At 37.3% G+C, this 24027-nt stretch overlaps 2 protein-coding genes, 3 non-coding genes and 1 pseudogene across 5 annotated transcripts; 5 read left to right on the top strand and 1 right to left on the bottom strand.

Moving 5' to 3' along the window:
- Positions 1 to 355: 355 nt before the first annotated feature.
- On the bottom strand, positions 356 to 4555 carry LOC128545736 (heat shock cognate 71 kDa protein-like; annotated as a pseudogene).
- Positions 4556 to 11727: 7172 nt separating this feature from the next.
- On the top strand, positions 11728 to 17109 carry LOC128545693 (cytotoxic and regulatory T-cell molecule). The gene is made up of 13 exons (XM_053516213.1): positions 11728 to 11800; positions 12952 to 13101; positions 13240 to 13392; positions 13620 to 13739; positions 14043 to 14204; positions 14554 to 14637; positions 14980 to 15069; positions 15329 to 15382; positions 15519 to 15587; positions 16101 to 16175; positions 16317 to 16466; positions 16577 to 16657; positions 16751 to 17109. Exons 1-13 carry the CDS (start codon positions 11737 to 11739, stop codon positions 16894 to 16896), a joined length of 1398 nt encoding a protein of 465 aa, XP_053372188.1. The 5' UTR covers positions 11728 to 11736; the 3' UTR covers positions 16897 to 17109.
- A 2006-nt stretch (positions 17110 to 19115) lies between these two features.
- Positions 19116 to 23380, top strand: LOC128545692 (heat shock cognate 71 kDa protein). The gene is made up of 9 exons (XM_053516212.1): positions 19116 to 19269; positions 20080 to 20289; positions 20434 to 20639; positions 20725 to 20877; positions 21096 to 21651; positions 21860 to 22062; positions 22267 to 22465; positions 22549 to 22781; positions 22905 to 23380. Exons 1-9 carry the CDS (start codon positions 19173 to 19175, stop codon positions 23097 to 23099), a joined length of 2052 nt encoding a protein of 683 aa, XP_053372187.1. The 5' UTR covers positions 19116 to 19172; the 3' UTR covers positions 23100 to 23380.
- Positions 20915 to 21011, top strand: LOC128505799 (small nucleolar RNA SNORD14). The gene has a single exon (XR_008355633.1). It is a non-coding gene; the product is annotated as a small nucleolar RNA SNORD14 (small nucleolar RNA).
- Positions 21697 to 21791, top strand: LOC128505801 (small nucleolar RNA SNORD14). The gene has a single exon (XR_008355635.1). It is a non-coding gene; the product is annotated as a small nucleolar RNA SNORD14 (small nucleolar RNA).
- Positions 22100 to 22196, top strand: LOC128505800 (small nucleolar RNA SNORD14). The gene has a single exon (XR_008355634.1). It is a non-coding gene; the product is annotated as a small nucleolar RNA SNORD14 (small nucleolar RNA).
- Positions 23381 to 24027: the final 647 nt, after the last annotated feature.

Genomic DNA, 24027 nt, shown 5'->3' with positions numbered 1-24027 from the left:
CATAGGGAAGCAGATCACCAGTGTTTGGTTTCTTACATTAAGTGAATTATGTTTTCACACTGAAATGTATGTGAACGTGTGTGTGCATTGTGACTTGAAACAGACAGGATGTTTTTCTTCTCATTCATGCCCAGTGTTCCTTTTTGAATTTGAGTGAAGGAAGCACAGTCCTGGTACGCAATAATATGTATGAATCCTCCAGCCCTAAATCCAAACAACCCCTGACGTGCATTACACAGAATGAAACCGCTGTATGTTTGAAAGTGATAACCCACCCACACAGCACAATTAGATCTTAGCACAATATTTAACACTAGCAATTTTGATTATGATAAATGAACAACTGATTACAATGTACTGAATGACAAAGGGAACATGTGATAGTGATTCATTTATTTACTCAGTGTAAAGTCTTCATACTTTTCTTGTTTTAAAGTGCATTCTATTCAGCTCACAAAATAGCTATTAAGTAGTCATAGGTCACTGCATACAGGTCAGGCCTACTGGGATCAACAAGATATAGTTAGTCTATGTCTTTGCTATTTTATCTTTAATCAACTTCTTCAATGGTTGGTCCAGATGATCCACCACCAGAGGGTGCACCACCAGCTCCAGGGAATCCACCTGGCATTCCACCTGGCATGCCTCCAGCACTCTGATAGAGTTTGGTAATAATAGGATTGCAGACTTTCTCCAGTTCTTGCTGCTGATGCTCATATTCTTCCTTTTCTGCAGTCTGAGAAATAACAATATTATTGAAAAAAAAAATACTTTTAATAGCAAATAGTAATATGTAGCTAAGACATAAGATGGACATAAATAGAGGAACAGTTAAGATCACCTGATTCTTATCAAGCCAGCTAATGATCTCATTGCATTTGTCCAGGATCTTCTGCTTATCCTCATCACTGATCTTGCCCTGCAACTTCTCGTCCTCTACAGTGGACTTCATGTTGAAAGCGTAAGACTCCAGACCATTCTTTGCAGACACTTTGTCACGCTGCACATCATCCTCAGCTTTGTATTTTTCAGCCTCCTGCACCATGCGCTCTATGTCCTCTTTACTTAGGCGACCTGTTAAAAAAATAAAAATGTTTATGAAACCAGAATAAAACTAAACAAAAAACTCAATCAGCAGATTATGGAGTCACAACTTACCTTTGTCATTGGTGATTGTGATTTTATTCTCTTTGCCAGTGCTCTTATCAACAGCAGACACATTAAGGATGCCATTGGCATCAATATCAAATGTGACCTCAATCTGAGGAACACCACGAGGTGCTGGAGGGATTCCAGTGAGCTCAAATTTGCCCAAAAGGTTGTTGTCCTTGGTCATGGCACGCTCACCTTCATATACCTAGTAAGAACATGAATAAACACAGTTAAATTCCCAAGTAATGTACAAATTTAGCTATTATAAACCCAGCACTGGTAGAAAACAACAAATTAACAGGTTTTACATATGATTCCAACCTGAATCAGCACACCAGGCTGGTTATCAGAGTAGGTGGTGAAGGTCTGGGTCTGCTTGGTTGGAATGGTGGTGTTGCGCTTGATGAGAGCGGTCATGACACCTCCAGCAGTCTCAATACCAAGAGACAAGGGGGTGACATCCAGCAGCAACAGGTCCTGAACATTCTCAGACTTGTCTCCAGAGAGGATGGCAGCCTGGACAGCTAAAAAATAAAACTGAAGGTTAGTCATCTTACAGATGAACAGTGAAGATCATTTCACCCTCTGTTGTCGCTCAGATATCCAAGAAAAGTACATGGGCCATTTAGTTTTTCAAGCTCTGGTGGAAACTATAAATGGCAGGAATCTACTTCATCATTGTAAGACCATACATTTGCAAAATTAACAAACATGTAACTAACCTGCTCCATAAGCCACGGCCTCATCAGGGTTGATGCTTTTATTGAGCTCCTTGCCATTGAAGAAATCCTGGAGGAGCTTCTGGATCTTAGGAATGCGAGTAGAGCCACCAACCAAGACAATGTCATGGATCTGAGATTTGTCTAATTTAGCATCACGGAGAGATTTCTCAACAGGGTCGAGGGTTCCACGAAAGAGGTCAGCATTGAGCTCCTCAAAACGAGCTCTTGTGATGGAGGTGTAGAAATCGACACCCTCATAAAGGGAGTCGATTTCAATACTGGCCTGAGTGCTGGAGGACAGGGTGCGCTTGGCCCGCTCGCAGGCAGTGCGCAGACGGCGAACAGCTCTCTTGTTGTCACTGATGTCCTTCTTGTACTTGCGCTTGAATTCAGCAATGAAGTGGTTCACCATGCGGTTGTCGAAGTCTTCACCACCCAGGTGAGTGTCACCAGCAGTGGATTTGACCTCAAAGATGCCATCTTCAATGGTCAGGATAGACACATCAAAGGTGCCGCCGCCAAGATCGAAAATGAGGACATTTCTTTCAGATCCAACCTAAAATTATGAAAACATTTAGCATTCACATGCCAAGTTTAAATGAAAAATTGTTGGTATTAATTTAGACACCATGGTGGTTTTACCTTCTTGTCCAGACCATAAGCAATAGCAGCGGCAGTAGGCTCATTAATAATTCGCAGAACATTTAAACCAGAGATGGTGCCAGCGTCTTTTGTGGCTTGACGCTGGGAGTCGTTGAAGTAAGCTGGTACTGTGATCACAGCGTTGCTTATAGACTGCAACAAATGTTTTGGCTTAGTACTTAGAATCTTCATCTAGTTAAATGACACTACATGTCTAAAAATATACTTACTTTTCCAAGGTAGGCTTCAGCAATTTCCTTCATCTTAACAAGCACCATGGAGGAGATTTCCTCAGGATAAAAGTTCTTAGTCTCTCCTTTATATTCAACTTCTACTTTGGGACGTCCACCATCACTGATGACCTTAAAAGGCCAATGTTTCATGTCTGACTGAACCACCGGATCCTCAAACCTTCTGCCAATCAGACGCTTGGCATCTGAAATAAGACTACAGTCACTCAAACTGAACAACTTATTTAATTTGACTTGAATTCACAGGAAAATCATTAAGACTTGACAAACTGTAGCAAAATAAAGGGAAAATTCAGACTAACCAAAGATTGTGTTGGTGGGGTTCATGGCCACTTGGTTTTTGGCTGCATCACCAATCAACCTTTCTGTGTCAGTGAAGGCCACATAGCTTGGTGTGGTCCTGTTTCCTTGGTCATTAGCAATAATTTCCACTTTGCCATGCTGGAAGATTCCCACACAGGAGTATGTGGTCCCCAGATCAATACCAACCGCAGTTCCCTTTGACATGGTGCCTGAAAAAAGAGGTAAAAAGATACTTTGTAACTTAGATGCACCAATGACAAACCGAACCAAGCAACCGGACTAAACTATACACACAAAATGGAAACATTATTACATATTATATATACACACACACACACATTAATCTTTATATATATATATATATATATATATATATATATATATATATAAAGATTAGACATATGGAGCTTGAGTTTTGCATATATATACATATATATAGATAGATAGATAGATAGATAGATAGAGAGAGAGAGAGAGAGAGAGAGATAGATAGATAGATAGATAGATAGATAGATAGATAGATAGATAGATAGATAGATAATTGAAAAGCAAGTTCTCTCTGCACTCAGCAGACAAAGTCATCTAGTGCTTAAGTCTGGAAGGGATCTCAGATGACAAAGACTGAGGATACGGTTTGGCAGTAAAATATTAATCAGGTATAGGTTTTTCAGAACCCTCCAAGCATAAAAATAACCTTCATAAAAACAAGTTTAAAGTCCAGCATTCTAAGGTAACGTCAATAAGAAGGAATAGCCTCAAATATTAATATATTCTAAATCAATCATATTTGAATTGAAAGTCATATTTTCAGGTTTTATGTTGATATTAACATTCATGAAAAAAAAAATCCTTATAAAGAATATCAAAATACGAGGTGAAGAATTACAAAATGTATATAAAATAAAGTAAAATGTCATAATAAAATATAACTTGTACATTCAGTTCTGCTGCTGGGTTGGGTTTTTTTTTTTTTTTTTTTCTCTACCCGTTTGTCACGAAAAATCCCGCCCTCTGCGCTAAACCCACATATCTGACTGGACAAACGCTGTAAAGTCTTACTTCCTGGCCAATCCTTGTTAAAAACCCTACTGCCAGAATGCGGGTGGGGTAGAAATAATGCGTTTCCCTTCCCCCAGCCGCTGATTTGAAGGACAATGCTGGACTGCAGGAAGTCCTTATGTGCCATCTGCCTTCAGCATCACTCATCAGCTGTTACTAATAATAATCATCAGGTCTGACATTTCTACTATGTCACGGTTTTGACTTTTTGAAAATGTATACCATCCAATCACATATTTACTAAGCTATATAACAAGGGTTATTCTGTTTTTACCTTAGCACAAAATGCAAGCAAAAAAATAGGTGAGCAATATTACCTGGTGATGTATCTTCTTGCCGGTGCCGGTTATACCGCTCCGTGTGTCTGTGTGTTTGGGTTAGAGAGAAGGGATGAAGAAATACAGAGTGTGAACACTGCAGGGAAAGCCGCTTATTCCTGAGCGCCGTGTGCAGCAGACAGCCAATCAGATTGCGCGCAACTGCAAGGACACGCCCCCACCTGCAGATGGAACATTCTGGTTCCTTCGAGCTCGTTCTGTGCTACGTTCAATAAGGGGAAAAACTGTGTTCCTGAATGTTCTTAGGGATGCACTTTCTGAGAATCTTTTAAAAGGATAACAGAATCTCATATTACACACTATGTAAATCATGATTTTTTTTTATAGTCTTTACAGCAGAACAACAAAAGATATTTTTTCCTGTAAAATTTAGCTGCCCAGCCACAAAACCCTATTTCATAATGTACATGAATTAAAACAAAAAATATATATTATACAGTAAACATATTCATTTATTCCGCTATGCTTGAAATAAAAGAAGAAGCCTATTTAGTCAGAAATTTTGACTTCTACTTAAAATTATGACTACTACTAGTACATCCACTTTCCCTTCCGCCATCTTTATTTTCACACTGAATGTCAGAAAACAGTTGTCCCTGAAAGGTTTTTTAGCAAAATTACCATTAAACAAACAAATTGTACATACAGTAAGGTGGGATGGAAGCCTCTATTCAAACCTAATCAGTCACCAGATCTCAAACCAATAGAGTGCCTTTGGGATGTGGTAGAACCATTCGACGGGAGCAACTGGAAGACCTATATATATATATATATATATATATATAAACTAGAAGTTACCTGCGATTCCGTCTGCATACATTTGATGATGATCTGTTAATTAAATGAAGATATATTTTTACCCCTAAGCATAAAAGTTGATGATGATGATGCCCACTATTGATTGGGTTGTAACGCCTGTGGCATGCATGTGACACATGGCAAGCCAAACAAAATTGACAGGCCAGAGCAGTTTGGTTATTTGGTGGGAATCTCGCTCTTTCAATGATTGGATGACCCGAAACCAGTCTCTGTCTGTCTGTGGGTCTATATATCTGTATGTCTGTCCAGCCAGATTTGTCACAGCATCACACAAGGCTGGCTAAACAGAATTTAATTTAACTTTATTAGTCTTTTGGTATTAGTCTTAAGTTTAACCTGAACTATAAATGAAATCAAAATGTTAGGTACAATGTTGAGTTGTTTTTCGCAGCGCTTCTTCCCTTATAGTGGGTGTGGCTATATTTATCACTCAACAGAGACAATCAACGTGTTTACTGTGAAAGACACAGAAATCACTGTAATGCACCTACAAGCTGCCAACACCCTCAATGCACAAACACGACAGTCCTGTACTGCGCATGTGTCAAACTGTGGGTGCATTTTAAATCAACCAGCTGGACAGAATTCAATTAAACTTTTGCATTACTTGGGTAGTAGCCTTAAGTTAAACTTGCAACATCAATAAAATTAAAATGTTAAGTAAAAGCGTGTTGGATAATTTACTTAAAAATAAACTAATAATTTGCTACCTGCTCAATGTAAACAAGCACATGCACTAATAGATATTAATAAATAAAAAAAAGATAACTGTATATTTTTACTGGGATTAGTTAATATTTTCACTGAAATGACAGCAGTGAAGTGGTATAAGTGAATTTTAATACACCATAGTTACCATAGTTTATACAAAACGTAATTTTTATCCAACCTTCTTTTTCGATTTCTCATCTGTGATTAATTTTCCGATTACTGAACAGGGAGTGCATTTAGCTGACAGTAAAAGAAGTACAACTTAGAGTAAACAAGGCGAAAGATACTCAACTTTACTTAATTTCATTTGTTTTGTATTAATAAGTTAGGCAGATAACTTTGAAACATACAGAAATACAGGCAGACATGTACCTGAAATTATAATATCACTGATTTCATTAAAGTTGATCAGCTTTTTCACTTTATTTCTTCAACTATTTTCCTGTCAACGACAGGTACTACACTGACCTGTCAGGGTGTGGACTTTTGAAGGCGTGCTATGGTATTTGACACCAAGATGTTAGCAGCAGATCCTGTAACTCCTGTAAGTTCAAAGGGACGGCCTTGCATTTATTGAACATGTTCGCTAGCACACCCTTTAGGTTGAGATTGAGATTTGGGAAATTTGGAGGCCATGTCAACATTTTGAACTCTTAAACCAATTCTGTACAATTATTGCAGTGTAGCAGGGCACATTATTCAGTTGAATAAGACCATTAGTAAACACCGTTGCATTTAGGTGGTGTAGTTGGTTTGCAACAATGTTTAGATAAGTGGTATGTGTCAAAATATCATTCACATGAATTCCATTGTTTGCCCATTAGATTATTATCAGAGCATCACACTGCCTCCTCCGACTTACCTTCTTCACATGGTGCCACCTCTACCTAGGTAAGTGGCACACACTTAGCCAACTGCACCAGTATTTTCTAGACTTTTTTTAAGAACTCATTTAATGAAAAAAAATAAAATAAAAAAATGACCCAATTCACAATAGGCAACCCTTTGCTCCGCAGAGACATTGGTTAGCATGGGCCTTTTGACCAGTTTGTGGCTATACAGCCCCATACACAACAGGCTGTGATGTACTGTGTGTCTGATGCCTATCATAGCCAGGATTATATTTTTCTGCTATTTGTGGTACAGTAGCTCTTCCATGGGATCAGGACAAATAGGCCAAATAGGCTAACATTCACATGGTAACCCAACACATATTGTATCAATGATCCTTTAGACCTCATGACCCTGTCATCTGTTCAGCAGTTGTCCTTCCTTTGACCACTTTGGGTAGATACTAGCCACTAAATTAATCCTTTTCCCGTTGCTCATGCGGGTCCATTTAGATGCATTAGCTATTTAGACACATGTCATATAGGCCACATGAAAAACAAGGTGTAAGCAGCCAAAAAAAAAAAATCCAGGTCAGCCACTTTTACCTGCTGAGTAAACATATATCTTAAAAGTAATTTTGTTAAGGGATATTTACAGTAGATGGTTTCTCCAGTAGATATGACACACTAAAATATTCTGTTGTATATATTAGGCTTGCATTGTTTGTTGTAGTAGTAGTGGTAGTAGTGTAGTAGAAAGTCAATGGTCTTTTATAATTTTTATCTCTTTCTACATTTCTAAAACAATGATGAAGGCATCCCAAATATGCAATAATCTGCAAAAATCTGCAAAAAAAAATCACATGTTCTAATATTTTGTTGAACCACCTTTTGCTGAAAATACTAATATGTGGAAATCAGAAATGTTTTTGTACTAACTTATGTACTGTAAGTAAGTCAGTACAAATATGTATAACAACATTTGTACAAAACACAGGGTGCCTAATACTTTTGTACATTACTGAATTTTTTTAATGTATGCAATGCCACACTACTTTACCTACCCTGTATTTATTAGATCAAGTTGGCCAGGGTTTTCCAGATTAGGTGGGTGACCTTTTAAGCCTACATACTGTAATATAATACCACATTATGCCAGAATACAGACTGTCAAAGAAAACCGTTCAAAGCAAATTATTACTACTACTACCACTAATAATAATAATAATATACTTTACTTTTTCTCACAGAAAACAGAGATCTTAGTTCACAGTAGATAGATAGATAGATAGATAGATAGATAGATAGATAGATAGATAGATAGATAGATTGATTGATATTTTCTTAAAATTTTTATAGTGCACTAAAAATTATCAATATTAGATCAACACACCTGAACCAAGCAATCACAGGCAGTTAATCCATGGTTCTAATTTGGTGGTAGCTGGTAGCTGTGAGACATTTAGAATGCCTAGATACCTGCCTAGACATCAGGACTCCCTAGAATGTAAAACTGTTCTATTCAATCCATGGCATTAGTTGGTTTTCTGACTTAGAACTTTTATAAGAGGTAGAAAAAAGAAAATTTGTCATAGGATCTGTTAGAGTCAACCAAAAGTAGTCCTTCGTGCTTGATTTTGCCTGCAATAAACAATTCTTTGGCAGCAGAACAGGTGACACTAAAATCTACATCTAAGCTAGTTTCGAACAGATTTTTACAGTTTGAATCATCCAAATCAGGCAGTATAATAGATACTCCATTAAACATTTCAAATTGTTCATGAATAATAATAAATACATTTATGTATAACAACCAGAGGTGAATCATGAAAATAGTCTATGTCAAGGCCAAGGCAAGTTTATTTGTATAGCACATTTCATACACAGTGGTAATTCAAAGTGCTTTACATAGAAGAAAATAAAATAAACATGAAATGAAATAAAAGATAATAGCAATAAGACATTAACAAAAACTTTTACATTTCATTTAAAATTAAAATAAATGCAGTTTGCAACAAAACTAATTAAAATTTAATTAAAAAATAAAAAATAAAAGACTAATTAAAACTAATAAAAACATAATTTAAAATAAAAAAAAACAGTTCAAGAAATTAGATAAACATAAAATAGTACAGTCAGTTCGGACGTAGCACAGTGCTCATTGAATAAATGCACAGCTGAACAGATGAGTTTTGAGTCTAGATTTAAATGTGACTAATGTTTTAGCACATCTGATCTCTTCTGGAAGCTGGTTCCAACTGCGGGCAGCATAATGGCTAAAGGCGGACTCCCCTTGTTTTGTGTGAACCCTTGGTATTTCTAACTGACTCGATCCTAACGATCTGAGTGGTCTGTTAGGGTTATATTCAGTGAGCATATCTGTAATGTATTTAGGTCCTAGGCCATTAAGTGATTTATAAACAAGTAAAAGTACTTTAAAATCTATCCTTAATGTTACAGGAAGCTGTAGATTAACTTGTTACTGTAGGTACCTGATAGTCTGCCCATAACAATGTTCCAGGGCATTAGTAACTATTTAGTCATTATACTTATCAGACATAGGATTAATTGACAACTAAAATACATACAGTGGTGTGAAAAACTATTTGCCCCCTTCCTGATTTCTTATTCTTTTGCATGTTTGCCACACTTAAATGTTTCTGCTCATCAAAAACCGTTAACTATTAGTCAAAGATAACATAATTGAACACAAAATGCAGTTTTTAAATGAAGGTTTACGTTATTAAGGTAAAAAAAAAACTCCAAATCTACATGGCCCTGTGTGAAAAAGTGATTGCCCCCCTTGTTAAAAAATAACTTAACTGTGGTTTATCACACCTGAGTTCAATTTCTGTAGTCACCCCCAAGGCCTGATTACTGCCACACCTGTTTCAATCAAGAAATCACTTAAATAGGAGCTACCTGACACAGAGAAGTAGACCAAAAGCACCTCAAAAGCTAGACATCATGCCAAGATCCAAAGAAATTCAGGAACAAATGAGAACAAAAGTAATTGAGATCTATCAGTCTGGTAAAGGTTATAAAGCCATTTCTAAAGCTTTGGGACTCCAGTGAACCACAGTGAGAGCCATTATCCACAAATGGAAAAAAACATGGAACAGTGGTGAACCTTCCCAGGAGTGGCCGGCCGACCAAAATTACCCCAAGAGCGCAGAGACAACTCATCCGAGAGGCCACAAAAGACCCCAGGTTTTCCAAGCAGATTTCCAAGGCGCAAACCACTTTTAAGCAAAAAGAACATTAAGGCTCGTCTCAATTTTGCTAAAAAACATCTCAATGATTGCCAAGACTTTTGGGAAAATACCTTGTGGACCGACGAGACAAAAGTTGAACTTTTTGGAAGGTGCGTGTCCCGTTACATCTGGCGTAAAAGTAACACAGCATTTCAGAAAAAGAACATCATACCAACAGTAAAATATGGTGGTGGTAGTGTGATGGTCTGGGGTTGTTTTGCTGCTTCAGGACCTGTGATAGATGGAAACATGAATTCTACTGTCTACCAAAAAATCCTGAAGGAGAATGTCCGGCCATCTGTTCGTCACTTCAAGCTGAAGTGATCTTGGGTTCTGCAGCAGGACAATGACCCAAAACACACCAGCAAATCCACCTCTGAATGGCTGAAGAAAAACAAAATGAAGACTTTGGAGTGGCCAGTCAAAGTCCTGACCTGAATCCTATTGAGATGTTGTGGCATGACCTTAAAAAGGCGGTTCATGCTAGAAAACCCTCAAATAAAGCTGAATTACAACAATTTTGCAAAGATGAGTGGGCCAAAATTCCTCCAGAGCGCTGTAAAAGACTTGTTGCAAGTTATCGCAAATACTTGATTGCAGTTATTGCTGCTAAGGGTGGCTCAACCAGTTATTAGGTTCAGGGGGCAATTACTTTTTCACACAGGGCCATGTAGGTTTGGATTTTTTTTCTCCCTAAATAATAAAAACCATCATTTAAAAACTGCATTTTGTGTTTACTTGTGTTATTTTTGACTAATAGTTAAATGTGTTTGATGATCAGAAACATTTAAGTGTGACAAACATGCAAAAGAATAAGAAATCAGGAAGGGGGCAAATAGTTTTTCACACCACTGTACCTACACTCTAACACACCGACCAACCTCTATCTTCAGATCTGTCATTAGTAATTTGCCTTTGACTCATGTGTGTCAATGCACCCCACTATCAAGCAAACCAATCTTCCATTTGAGACCATAATCACACCTATCACCCTCTGTGCTGTGGAAATGACGTGCCCCCCATTCCCCCACCTACCTACGCAGTGGTCCATAAAAAGTAACTGTGGTTGACATATACTGACCTGTTTTATGTTGCCACTTCTACCCTTCTTGGCACCACTGTTTTTTTGTTTTTAGATATTTTAAATGCAGCTCCATTTTAAATTATTCCAAAGAGACGAGCAGAAAAAACAATTATGCAAACAACAATAAATCTGTTAGACAACAGTAGAATTAAAAATAATAATAATGGAAAATAATAATCAGGGCCTAAACCATAAAGGCCAATTAATTGCCTTACTTGAGTTTTTTCTCCTTTGTAAGTATTGGCTAATTTAAGTGTTTTGAACGTTTAGAAATAAAAAAAATTAATACAGCAAGCACTTTCACTTTGCAGGACAACAACAACTATGTGAAGTAATTGTAAAACCACCAAGCTTCGATTTTTATCAGTTGACATTGTTCCTGGAGTGCCCCATTAAGTATCATGAAAGCAGTCACTGGTCAGTGGATAAAAAAACGGAAGTTGCGACTGGTCAAAATGTCCCTGAAGGTTAAAAATAAAAAAAAGTTAAGTGGGACTTCCATGACATATAAGTGATGTCATGGAAGTCTTTGTGTTTAAAAGCAGCGAGAGAGGAAGTCAGCTTCAGACTCATGCCTTGCACTATGCAGAACACACACAGCTTATACTTTCGCCTTCTCGTGTTGATCATAGGAGGTGAGTGATATAATAAATATCTTGTACATTAAAAATAGAGTTTCAGATTAAATAGACACTTTTGCTCTAGCATAATACATTACTAAGGTAATACTGAACAATTTTTTTTGTGTTATGTACAGCTTGTGTGTAGTGTTTACAATTACAAACATGAGTTTATATGTTCCTTACTCTAGTAGTATGTATACAGTATAGACAAGCTGTAAACATTTACTGTAGTCTAGTGTAAACATTGTAAAACGTTCTGAATATTCAGTATGTATGGATGATATTACTGTCAGATATAAAGAGGTTAAAAAGAATAAATGTCTACAGTACTATTATGACAAAAACATGTAAACTAATCACAGATTCTGCGTAAATACAGACTCTTCCTTCTGGATATGGATAAAAAGTAAAGATGGAAAAAATTTAATCCACTATCGTATCAGGATTTATTTTAAGCAGTATTTAATCATATAAAAGACTTCAAAAATATATAACACCAAACAAACAATACAACTTGTTTGTACTAATGAAAAACATATTCAGTATCTTTGTCTATATGTGTTTATATATAAATGAAATGCAGGACATTACGTCATATGAGGAAAGAGAAAAAATGTATATAGAATTTCCAACAGAAACTTCACAGACCTTCACCTACGGTTCTGGACATAGCTTTAGCAGAGGTGGCGATCACCCACACTTCTTCTTTGAGCATATGACTATAAAAAATACTCCTACAGTAGGTTGGAATATACGTTATATGTTTTAACTCGGTTTCCTGTTTAACATCTTTCTCACCGCATACAAATGATCTCGACCACTCTCAGCACACTCACGCATACATTTATATTGTCACTCTGTCTTTCCTGTCTGCTGTCTGCAGCCCACCCGGGTAGAGCGCAAGTAGCATTATGAGTCAGTGTGAAGTGAGTGAGTGGAGACCACAGTCTCACCTGCTCCTCATATCTTCCATTTACAAGTGGCAATTTTGCATTCATTTTATTCCACTTATTGCACTCACTGTACTCTTGACATTGCTTGTTGTAAGCAATGCTGCAGGTTTACAGAGGGATTTGGTGTGGGTCATAATGCACATTTAAAGTGCTGCACAGTCAATATTTATCAGACCTTTATGTCATACAGATTTGCTGTTTGTCTTACAGGCTTAACACAGTGTCTGGCTATGAAGCATTTGACAGTAATGCGAGGAGACACACTGACTCTGACATGCCGGCTCAAAAAACATCATACAAGTTCTCCAGTTGAATGGAAAAACCCAGAAAATCTTTCCTTGTTCTTTAACAAAATAAAAGGTAGGAATTCAGCTTGGGCTACTATCTGTATTATTATTTATGATGGAATAACCCTAATTAGCCTATGGTTTTCACTTACTAATGGTCTACTACAGACTATAAACAAAATATTTATTCGTCTCTGATGTTTATCTGCAGCCATGAAAGACAAGAGGACCAGCCTTGTTGCTTTAACCAATTCAAAATTTTCAATACGGGTGACTGATATCAAATTCAAAGATGGAGGGGTATACAATTGTGTACGTTACAATCCTGAATTCTCAGAGAAAAAGTTTAAAGTAACTGTCATAGGTAAGTGCAAACATTTTCCTACTCACACTGTTAAATTAAATAATGAGATGTAGGCTTACATTCTTTAACTGCGTTCAACATTGACATGGAAGGAAAGATTAAATATGCATTTTCCTTCCAGGATTATACTTCAACCCCCCCACCTCCCCCACCCCCTAGTTTATTTTATAGTTGTTAATCGTACCAGCTGGCTGAATGTAACATTTCATTATTTGCTGAACTTGTAGATGCTCCAAAACTGGAAAAGGATGAGCAGGGCGATAAAACAATTGTTACATGCACTGCTTCAGCAAATGAACATCCACCCAGCCTGTCATGGCTGATAGATAATGGTGTAGAGATTGAGGGTAAGTACATGATTATCTACTCAGAAATATGTATACCAAACCACAAACAAATTTTACCAAACAGTCTCGTGAATGAAGGCATAAACCAGCATGTTTTTATGTTGGTTATGAAATTATATTCTAAATGCTCATTTGTCTGAAAAATGTTATGCTTAACTTAAAGATACACATGAGGGCTCTTTTCATATATTATTGAAACTTTTTTGAGTTCAAACAAAGTTAAAAATGTTAAACACTGAGTGCTATAAACATGCAGTTGAGTCATGCTTTTCATTCTTACAATTACTCATTATTTATTCCCAGCTCTTCCAAATTATGAAGGGGACAATGTAACCAAGAAATACACAGCTGTCAGCCATCTGAATGTAAAAAGTACTACGAAGAGAGTTAGAGTAACGTGCCTGGCCCATCATCCAGCTCTCTACCATTTCTACCTGGAAAACTCCATTTATTTAGGAAGCCAGAGTGAGTACATGTGTATATGAGAAAACATCGGAAAACAACAGAGTAGTACATCATGGTGTGTGACCTTAATAGGCATTTTAACATAAAGTAGGAAATGAAATATTCTAGGGGATTTCGTGGTTTTGGGCTATAATGAAAGCACAGTTTACAGAGTGGACTCTTTGGTAGTTTCCGTTTTTTTTTTTTTCTTCGCTTTCAACACATGATGATGATGACAACTACTTCGAATTTTTTTTTCTTGAGTTCAAAAATACAGCTTAGAAATAAATCTTCTTTGTATAAACACACAAACACAGCTGTCCCATGAAACTACTTCAAAGTTATGAATATATTTTATCGTTTTGCACAGGTGAAGATACATTATCAAAGAATCCAAAATATCCCAGTACCACACCAGACACAACAGTTATTACAACTCTTCCTAGCAGTACAAGTAAGCACAAATGTTTTCCTAACAGTTGTTATTAACATAAGTGAGTGTGTCTGTGTATATGTATAAGAAGCGATTATGTTTCTTGTGAATGAAGGAATAAATCTAATGATGTTTACAGAAAACTGAGAAACGTTTCACCTTGAGGGTAAACATTTGGACAAGTGGATTTGGATTAGTGTAACATGGGATCATATAGGGCCATAAACGTAGTTTTTATTCTCATAAGTGTATTTTGTTATACAGTATTTTGAACATTTCAATATCATGAGTTGACTAAATATAAGCTGTCATATGTAATTACTTATTTTCAATGTATTTCAATGTATTTATCCTTTTGTGTAGGTGAAGATACATCAACCTCATCAAAATATCCCAGTCCCACACTTGGAACAACAGACACAAAATTCATTTCAAACCTTTTTAGCAGTACAAGTAAGCACAATGGTTTTCCTATAATGGTTATAAACCTAAATATATCTATTTTAATGATTATTTTAGTAATTTAGAAAAATATCAGACATGTTCAGCCAAAGGAAAAGTGCATATGTAAGAGAATGGCTGACAACTTTGACTATTGCTTCACCTAGTGGTGGATAGTTCAATTGTATATGTACACAAACTGTACACATATTTCCATTGTTTATTAGTATCCCATTTCATGTATTCCATTAATTGGTATCCTTTTTTTTAGGCTTCACCAGTAGTCATTCACAGTCAGAAAGCACAGATTACAGTAATACAACAGGTAAGAAACTCAAAGTCTACTAGAGTTATCCCTTATAAGTTAAAACAAAAACAAAACCTAAAAAGAGCTTTGAAAAAAATGGCTACAATTTGTTCAGTAACGTTAATGTTAATCATTTGTTCTCTAAAATGTCTAGTTGCAGTAGCTGAAACCACAGAGGACATTTCATCAAATGACAGTGCAAACGTATTAAGCAACACTACAGGTGAGGATGTATACAATACAATCTAAAAATTATCACCATACTCAATCTAAAAGAAGACCATGACCTTTATTACCATCTATTTCATGTTTAAATGGCATAATTACTGTACTTATTATAATTTGTATGTCCGACAAATTTTTAAATGTTTTACTATTTAAAGTTCTGATAACTTTTCTTAGATTGTAACATTTCTCATGTGCATGTAATAGCATATGTAAAGTTAGCAAATCCATTTTAAATTTACTGAAAAACCCAAATATAAATTTTTATTAATTTGTTAGTTATTTAATTAGTTATTTAATTTTTCTTCACAATTCATGACCATAAAAACTATGCCTGTTTCCTTACTCACATTTAGTCAGCTATGTAATTCATAGTCATGGTTGTTAAACTGGCTCCTTATCTACCTAACATGATCTGTACAAAAATGTACATGATTAGAACATAAACAAAAAAATTCTACAATGTTTTAATTTAATGTCACCATTACTCATCTTAAATGTTTCATTGCAGCAAATGAATCAATATCTGAAACAACAGAGGGCACACCATCAAATACCAGCATCACGTCATCAAGCGACAATAATGGTGAGAAAGCAAATAATCTATTATTTGATAAACCTATTCTTATTTAATAAACCTCCCCATTGAAGGTCTTTAGTCTTCTTCTAATATTGAACTATGTGTAAAGTTATTTTAAATGACACACAAATTAATCTGTGTTTTTAGGCAATTACAGCAGTCATGAGAGACAAAGTATTAAAAAGGGAAATTCAGCATTGCTTGTGTTGTTGGTCACATGCCTCATCATCTGCCTGTTCGTGGTACTTGTCTTCTTCCTTGTTCGGCTAAGGAAAGCACACATTGCCTGGAAAAAAGGTAACTGTTCAACAAAAGGGGAATTTACTAACATTCACTAAATGATGTACATCCTAAATAAGTTTTTATATGTTAGTATCTCTTTACTAATTTTTTTATTTTAACCACAGAGAACGAAGAGTCTGAACAGTCAGTGGAGAGCAGCAAATCAAAGTCTAGCAGTGAGGAGAAGCAAAAACAGAGGAGACAAGGTACAGTCTTAAGTGTAGGTTTACTAAATAATTGTTAGATAATACATAAACAGGTTTGTTCACATAACTTAAATTCTTGCTCTCTCTCTCTAGGCTTTTGGAACACCAGTTTCACAAAGTACAAAGCAGAGGAACCACTAGAGAATGGTGCTCAGGCCACATCTGCTTCTGTACAAGTAGTGAACGAAAACCCACAGGACTTTATTTCTAGATCTGGCATCAAAGAGACTGAACTGTGAACATTGTGAGACTTTCATACCTAACCAACATTAGTATGGTATGGTAGCTTGAATTGGTGCTTGAATACTGAGTGAATGCTTGAATAATAAGCTAGATATACTTTCTTTTTGTATATTTTTTGTATTTTTTATATAAAAAAGTGTAATTTATATTTTGATAGAAATTGTATAATATATATTTTTCTATGAGTGACAATAAACATGTACATTTGTTATAAATCTTGTTTGTCCCTTCTTTTAACTGTAGTTATAGAATTACAGTTAATTATAAAATTACAGTTAATTAATTATAATTGCTCCCATACATTAATATTTTTGTTGTTTAGAGAACCGTATGACATTAGTAGATAAATATTAACTATATATCATGTCACATAAGTGGCAATGTGATGTAGTGCTTAGCACTGTCGCCTTGCACCTGCATGGTTCAGGTTTAATTCCCAGCCAGGTTTGTTCAGGTTTGGCCAGGGAGTTTCTCCCTGTTTTCTCTGTGTAGTCTGGCTTCCTCTCACATTCAATTCAATTAGGGCCAGGGGTAGCTCAGTGGTTAAGGCATTGGACTACGGTTCGGAAGATCCCAGGTTCAAACCCCACAACCACCAAGTTGCCACTGTTGGGCCCTTGAGCAAGGCCCTTAACCCTCAACTGCTCAGATGTATAATGAGATAAAAATGTAAGTCGCTCTGGATAAGAGCGTCTGCCAAATGCCTAAATGTAAATGTAAATTAAATTTTTTGTATAGCGCTTTTAACAATTGTAATATTGTCACAAAGCAGCTTTACACAATCAAATGAAATTATGGAAATTTGTATGAAATGTGAATGTGTATGAACAAAGTAATGAGATTGTCCCTGATAAGCAAACCGAGGCCAATGGCGACTGTGGCAAGGAAAAACTCCTTGAGATGGCAGTTGTAAGAAACCTTGAAAGAAACCTGTTAAGTTTAAAATGAGCTGTGTCCAAGCTAAGTTTTAAGCTAAGAGAATAAGAGTTATTTCTTGTTGTGTCCGCTGCACCTTGATACACTTACCAGTCCGGGCCCGATCGACCGGGAGAAACAAACACACACACACCTGCAGGCATGATGTCTGAAGATCTCTGTTTATTCTCAGCAAAGAGAGCACATTTAAACGGTGCTACGTCCCGAACATCAAAGGAACCAGTCATTAACATGTCAGTCATAGAGGGACCCGAAGACAGACAGGTGAGAGGAGATGCATTTGCATTCTCTTGATTAAACAAAAGGGTTCTAGCAGACAAGAGCCATTTGGATGTATCCTCATCTGGATACAGGATATAGAAGGTGTTACCACAGAAGGCATGAGGAAGCACAATGAGGGGTCTGTTCTCAAAGGACAGGAATCTTCTTATTAGATTACATTGTCTTAAAATATTATAAAACCTTACAGAACCAGACTCAACAGGGACCCATCCTCATTTGGGTGATAATGGATAGCAGCCATACTGTGTGTTAGGTGGCGGGCAGTTCAATTTATCAGTTGATGTCTTTAAGTTTAAATAGAGTCCAGTTTATTGTTGGAGGTCCAAAGTCATACAGATTAGGCTAAATGGCAATCCCAAACTACCTGTAGTGTGTGGATGCGTGAGTGTGCCCTGTGGTGGATTGGCCTCCGTCCAGGGACCACCCCCAAAGAACTTCTCAAGTCTCCTGGCATAGGCTACAGACCCCCCGCGACTCTGTATACATGCTAAACTGGTATAGACAATGAGTGAGTGATTATATCCTATCATTCAGCATAATTATACCTCTTTAAACATTTCAGCTGCTTGTTGCCCAGGCTTTTATTTTGTATACAATAATAATAATAATCATTATTATTATTATTGTAATTAATATTACAGGAGACTTAAACAAACAATATCCATCTAGTAATAATATTATCTCCATAGGGTATCTTTAAATTTGTATCATTTTTCATTATTTCTTTTTCTTTGAGTCCTTCCTGTCTGAATGAGCTTCTGCTACCTCGTGTTCTGTGGGTTTCTAGATGGTTCTATAAAACGTCACGTTAGTACACAATAGTGCTGATCTGAGATCAGTTTCACTTTTTATTGACTGTTTCTAATCAGCGTAGTGAGATCGGAGAAACCGGTTCTAGATCTGGAGTTGAGGAAGGATAACAGCGTCGAGCCAGTCACATATTAGCAAATTCGTTCTGGGCGGGGATAAAGTAGGTTTGGAACGATTGTATTGGTTGCTGTCAAGATGACCAGTTTTCGAGAACGTGATTGGTCTGTTCACCGGCGATATATACATGTTCTCGACGTTTCCTTCGCTCTCTCTTCAACAGCGAGGTAAGGCAGGCACCGCCTCAGTACAGCTCCATTTTCCATCAGCCGCTACTAATTTTGGTAAGTAAAATGTAGATAAATATTGGCTTCTTTTTTGTGTTTTGTTTAAAAAATACGTTAAGGTATAACACGGTAATTAACATTAGTATTATGAAATTTGCTGTTTTTCATTTTTACCTTCGGTTGGTCGACCGGATCCTGGCCTTTAGCGCTTTGTTTCGTTTACACCCTTTTATTTTAATACCAGATCGCTTTTAATGAGTTTTATTGAAAACATTAAATTTTAAAAGCCATTATGTTAGGCTTAGGCTTATATGGAAATCTATTCGTCTGATAAAGATAACGTTATATCTGAAAAAAAGTTGTCGATTAATGCCGGCAATGTGCATACATAAAGGTAGTTGACTAACTTATCCACTTTATTAACTTAACAATTAGATATGAACACAATCGCAGTAATTTTAAGAACCATGGTACTTGGGTTACGGTTTCGCTTTCTGATTAATTTTTTTTCTATTTAATTAATTGATTCATTTTACTTAAAAAAAAATCCTTACTTAAGACAAACGTTTCATTTGGTAGAGAAAATGTTTCGCCTCGCTTATGAAGCAAGCTGTAACAATGTCCTTTTTTTTTTTTTGGCCTGCATCGTGTTAGCTAGATAGCTAGCATCACCGGAAGTTGCCGCCATTGAACATTCTGGAACGCCGGACCACGTGGTCTTGACTCGTAGTCATTATTGCGCAGTAGTAATTAGTTTTGCTCTTATGGTGGCGCAATACAGTGCTGGTAAATTAAGTTGTTTAATTTAGGTTTTTTTTTTATCTAAAATATGTTGGTTTTTTTTTTTTTTTTTTGTGTTTTTTTTAGAAACCATGTCTAAGGGACCAGCAGTTGGTATTGATCTGGGGACCACATACTCCTGTGTCGGAGTCTTCCAGCATGGCAAAGTGGAAATCATTGCTAATGACCAAGGAAACAGGACCACACCAAGCTATGTGGCCTTCACTGATAGCGAAAGGTTGATTGGTGATGCAGCCAAGAACCAGGTGGCCATGAACCCCACCAACACAATCTTTGGTTAGTATGGCATTTGTTTAAAGTTCTTTTCTCTAGAATTGGTACCATTACTAAATCGCATACATTTTTGCCATTTCTACTTTAAATGAAATGTGTTAGTGCTTTAGAGTAAGTTCTGTTTAAGTGACTGTAGTCTTATTTTAGATGCCAAGCGTCTGATTGGCAGAAGGTTTGAAGACTCCGTGGTTCAGTCAGACATGAAACATTGGCCTTTCAAGGTCATCAGTGATGGTGGACGCCCCAAAGTGGAAGTTGAATATAAAGGAGAGAATAAGAACTTCTATCCTGAGGAAATCTCCTCCATGGTGCTGGTCAAGATGAAGGAAATTGCTGAAGCCTATCTTGGAAAGGTGAGCATCGTAAAGTAACCAAGAAGCCTAATTTTTCAAGTGACTTATAACTAGGTAAATATGCTAACTACTGAGATTTTTACAGACCGTCAATAATGCTGTGATCACAGTACCAGCTTACTTCAACGACTCTCAGCGTCAAGCCACAAAAGATGCTGGCACCATCTCTGGTTTAAATGTTCTGCGAATTATTAATGAGCCTACTGCTGCTGCTATTGCCTATGGCCTGGACAAGAAGGTAGGTTATTAATTTTTACTATTAAAAATTATACATTTCGCTATGATGAAGTTGATTCCTGCCATTCGTAGTTTCCACCAGAGGTTGTAAAAAACCAAAGATGGCTTAAGTACCTTCCTTGGATGTCTGAGCGAAATTGTGCATGCTGTCTTGTTACCTTTACTTTATTAATTGTTCAACATGTACAAATTTATTCCTTCCTTTCTTTTTGTAAATAGGTTGGCGCTGAGAGAAACGTTCTCATTTTCGATCTTGGCGGTGGCACCTTCGATGTGTCTATCCTGACCATTGAAGATGGCATCTTTGAGGTCAAATCCACTGCTGGTGACACTCACCTGGGTGGTGAAGACTTCGACAACCGCATGGTGAACCACTTCATTGCTGAGTTCAAACGCAAGCACAAGAAGGACATCAGTGACAACAAGAGAGCTGTTCGCCGTCTTCGCACTGCCTGCGAGCGGGCCAAGCGCACCCTGTCCTCCAGCACTCAGGCCAGTATTGAAATCGATTCCCTTTATGAGGGTGTCGATTTCTACACCTCCATCACAAGAGCTCGTTTTGAGGAGCTCAATGCTGACCTCTTCCGTGGAACCCTCGACCCTGTTGAAAAGGCACTCAGAGATGCCAAGATGGACAAGGCTCAAATCCATGACATTGTCTTGGTTGGTGGCTCTACTCGCATCCCTAAGATCCAGAAGCTCCTCCAAGATTTCTTCAATGGCAAGGAGCTCAATAAAAGCATCAACCCTGATGAGGCTGTGGCTTACGGAGCAGGTTAGTTACACGTTTGTTAATTTTGCAAATTGCAAATGTATCGTCTCGCAATGATGAAGTTGATTCCTGCCATTCGTAGTTTCCACCAGAGGTTGAAAAACCAAAGATGGCCCAAGTACCTTCCTTGGATGTCTGAGCGACATAAGAGGGTGAAATGATCTTCACTGTTTATCTGTAAGATGACTAACTTTTAGTTGTACTTTTTTAGCTGTCCAGGCTGCCATCCTCTCTGGAGACAAGTCTGAGAATGTTCAGGACCTGCTGCTGCTGGATGTCACCCCCCTGTCTCTTGGTATCGAGACTGCCGGAGGTGTCATGACTGTTCTTATCAAGCGCAACACCACCATTCCAACCAAGCAGACCCAGACCTTTACTACCTACTCTGACAACCAGCCTGGTGTGCTGATTCAGGTTGGGACCAAATTTTCTTGGTTTGTGATTTGTTTTTTCGCTATGATGAAGTTGATTCCTGCCATTCGTAGTTTCCACCAGAGGTTTTAAAAGACCAAAGATGGCACAAGCACCTTCCTTGGATGTCTGAGCGATTTAAAATTTAATCTTGCTTATAGCCTTTGCTTATAGACATGTATAAATTCATTTGTTTATCTGTTTTAGGTATATGAAGGTGAACGTGCCATGACCAGGGACAACAACCTGCTCGGCAAATTTGAGCTCACTGGTATCCCACCTGCACCTCGTGGTGTTCCCCAGATTGAGGTCACATTTGATATTGATGCCAATGGTATCATGAATGTCTCTGCTGTTGACAAGAGCACTGGCAAAGAGAATAAGATCACAATCACCAATGACAAGGGTAAGTTGTAGGACCTTAGTCTGATAGGGTGTTCTATTTATTCCCAGCTGGTCTTAACTTTTCTTTTTTTTTTTTAAATAAAGGTCGTTTGAGTAAGGAGGACATTGAGCGCATGGTGCAGGAAGCTGAGAAATACAAAGCTGAGGATGATGTGCAGCGTGACAAGGTTTCTGCGAAGAATGGTCTGGAGTCTTATGCTTTCAACATGAAGTCCACTGTAGAGGATGAAAAGCTGAAGGATAAAATCAGTGATGAGGATAAGCAAAAGATTCTTGACAAGTGCAATGAAGTAATCAGCTGGCTTGACAAGAACCAGGTGAGGCTTTAAAAGTTTTAATATTTAAGGTGGTGCATATTGCAAAGATTTGTTTGCTAATGTAAATGTGTAATTAGAAAAATGTACATTTAACAAGTGAAACCCCCTCCCCTTTCTCCTTAGACTGCTGAGAAGGAAGAGTATGAGCATCAAAATAAGGAGCTGGAGAAGGTCTGTAACCCAATCATCACCAAACTGTACCAGAGTGCTGGGGGTATGCCAGGTGGTATGCCCGATGGGATGCCAGGTGGTTTCCCAGGAGCCGGAGCTGCTCCTGGTGGCGGATCTTCTGGTCCCACCATCGAGGAGGTTGATTAAGCCATTCTAAACCTGCTCTACCTCTCCAATGTTTACTGCCCTTTGTAGCAGAATTCCTGAGACCCTATTAATGTTTTAGGGATTTGGATTTTTTTCTGCTGCAGAGTGAATACATATTTATAAAAAAAAATTGGGGATTAAGGGGATCACTTCATCACAGGGAACAGTTTTATTTTATACTTGAATGTTGCACAACTTATCAATTATAGATGTTATACGCCTTTTGCCAATGCCTGGTTTGCCTTGAAGTAAATCTAAATAAAGTGAGCACTTTTTTCCCATTCTTGTCTGTGTCTTAACTGAACAGGTGATGTAAAACTTGGTTAGATAATAAAGCATATGGGGAAATGTACAACCCACTCTCTTCTCTGACGCATAAATGCAGTCACTCTCTTTTCCGACATGTTCCCACACCTTCGTCCTAGATGCCTGTTTTTGCTTCAACTGATAAGTTGTCAGGCTCTTCATCATATCCTGCTTGAAAACATGGACACTGATCCTTCAGAAATACATCATCCTTTACCTGTTAAAACAGGCGTTTGGAGTGTGTTGCTAAATTATTAAAAAGGGTGTGTAGTACATACAGCTTACAATAAGCATTTAGGCCTTTTTATGGTAATTGAGCTCTGGGTGCCTATTCCTTTAGAAGTCCTTGAGATGCTTGTACTACTTGCAGTCCACCTGTGCCTAATTAGATTGAATTGACAATTAGTAAAGGTGCATTAACCAATTAAATAGTGCAGAACTAAGCAGTATAATGCAGAACTAACCAAAAGCTAATGCACAATAAAATAACTAGCCAAAATTAATGTAGAACTGACCAAATAATGCATACACTTACTTTGTAAATGCTTCTGAGTAAATATATCGTTTGATATTTAATTTAAAATCGACTTGTGTCATAAAGTAAGCGTACTGAAGAAGATTA

This window comes from Clarias gariepinus, chromosome 17 (genome assembly GCF_024256425.1).
Source record: "Clarias gariepinus isolate MV-2021 ecotype Netherlands chromosome 17, CGAR_prim_01v2, whole genome shotgun sequence".
Taxonomy (NCBI): Eukaryota; Metazoa; Chordata; class Actinopteri; order Siluriformes; family Clariidae; genus Clarias; species Clarias gariepinus.
This window is presented reverse-complemented; position numbering and strand designations above follow the sequence as displayed.

Coding starts and splice junctions, on each gene's coding strand:
- LOC128545693 (XM_053516213.1), top strand. CDS start 11,737: ATGCCTTGCACTATGCAGAACACACACAGCTTATACTTTCGCCTTCTC. Junction 14,638..14,979: donor AACTCTTCCTAGCAGTACAA/GTAAGCACAAAT, acceptor CCTTTTGTGTAG/GTGAAGATACATCAACCTCA. Junction 15,383..15,518: donor AGATTACAGTAATACAACAG/GTAAGAAACTCA, acceptor TAAAATGTCTAG/TTGCAGTAGCTGAAACCACA.
- LOC128545692 (XM_053516212.1), top strand. CDS start 19,173: ATGTTCTCGACGTTTCCTTCGCTCTCTCTTCAACAGCGAGGTAAGGCA. Junction 20,878..21,095: donor CCTATGGCCTGGACAAGAAG/GTAGGTTATTAA, acceptor TTTTGTAAATAG/GTTGGCGCTGAGAGAAACGT. Junction 22,466..22,548: donor CACAATCACCAATGACAAGG/GTAAGTTGTAGG, acceptor TTTTAAATAAAG/GTCGTTTGAGTAAGGAGGAC.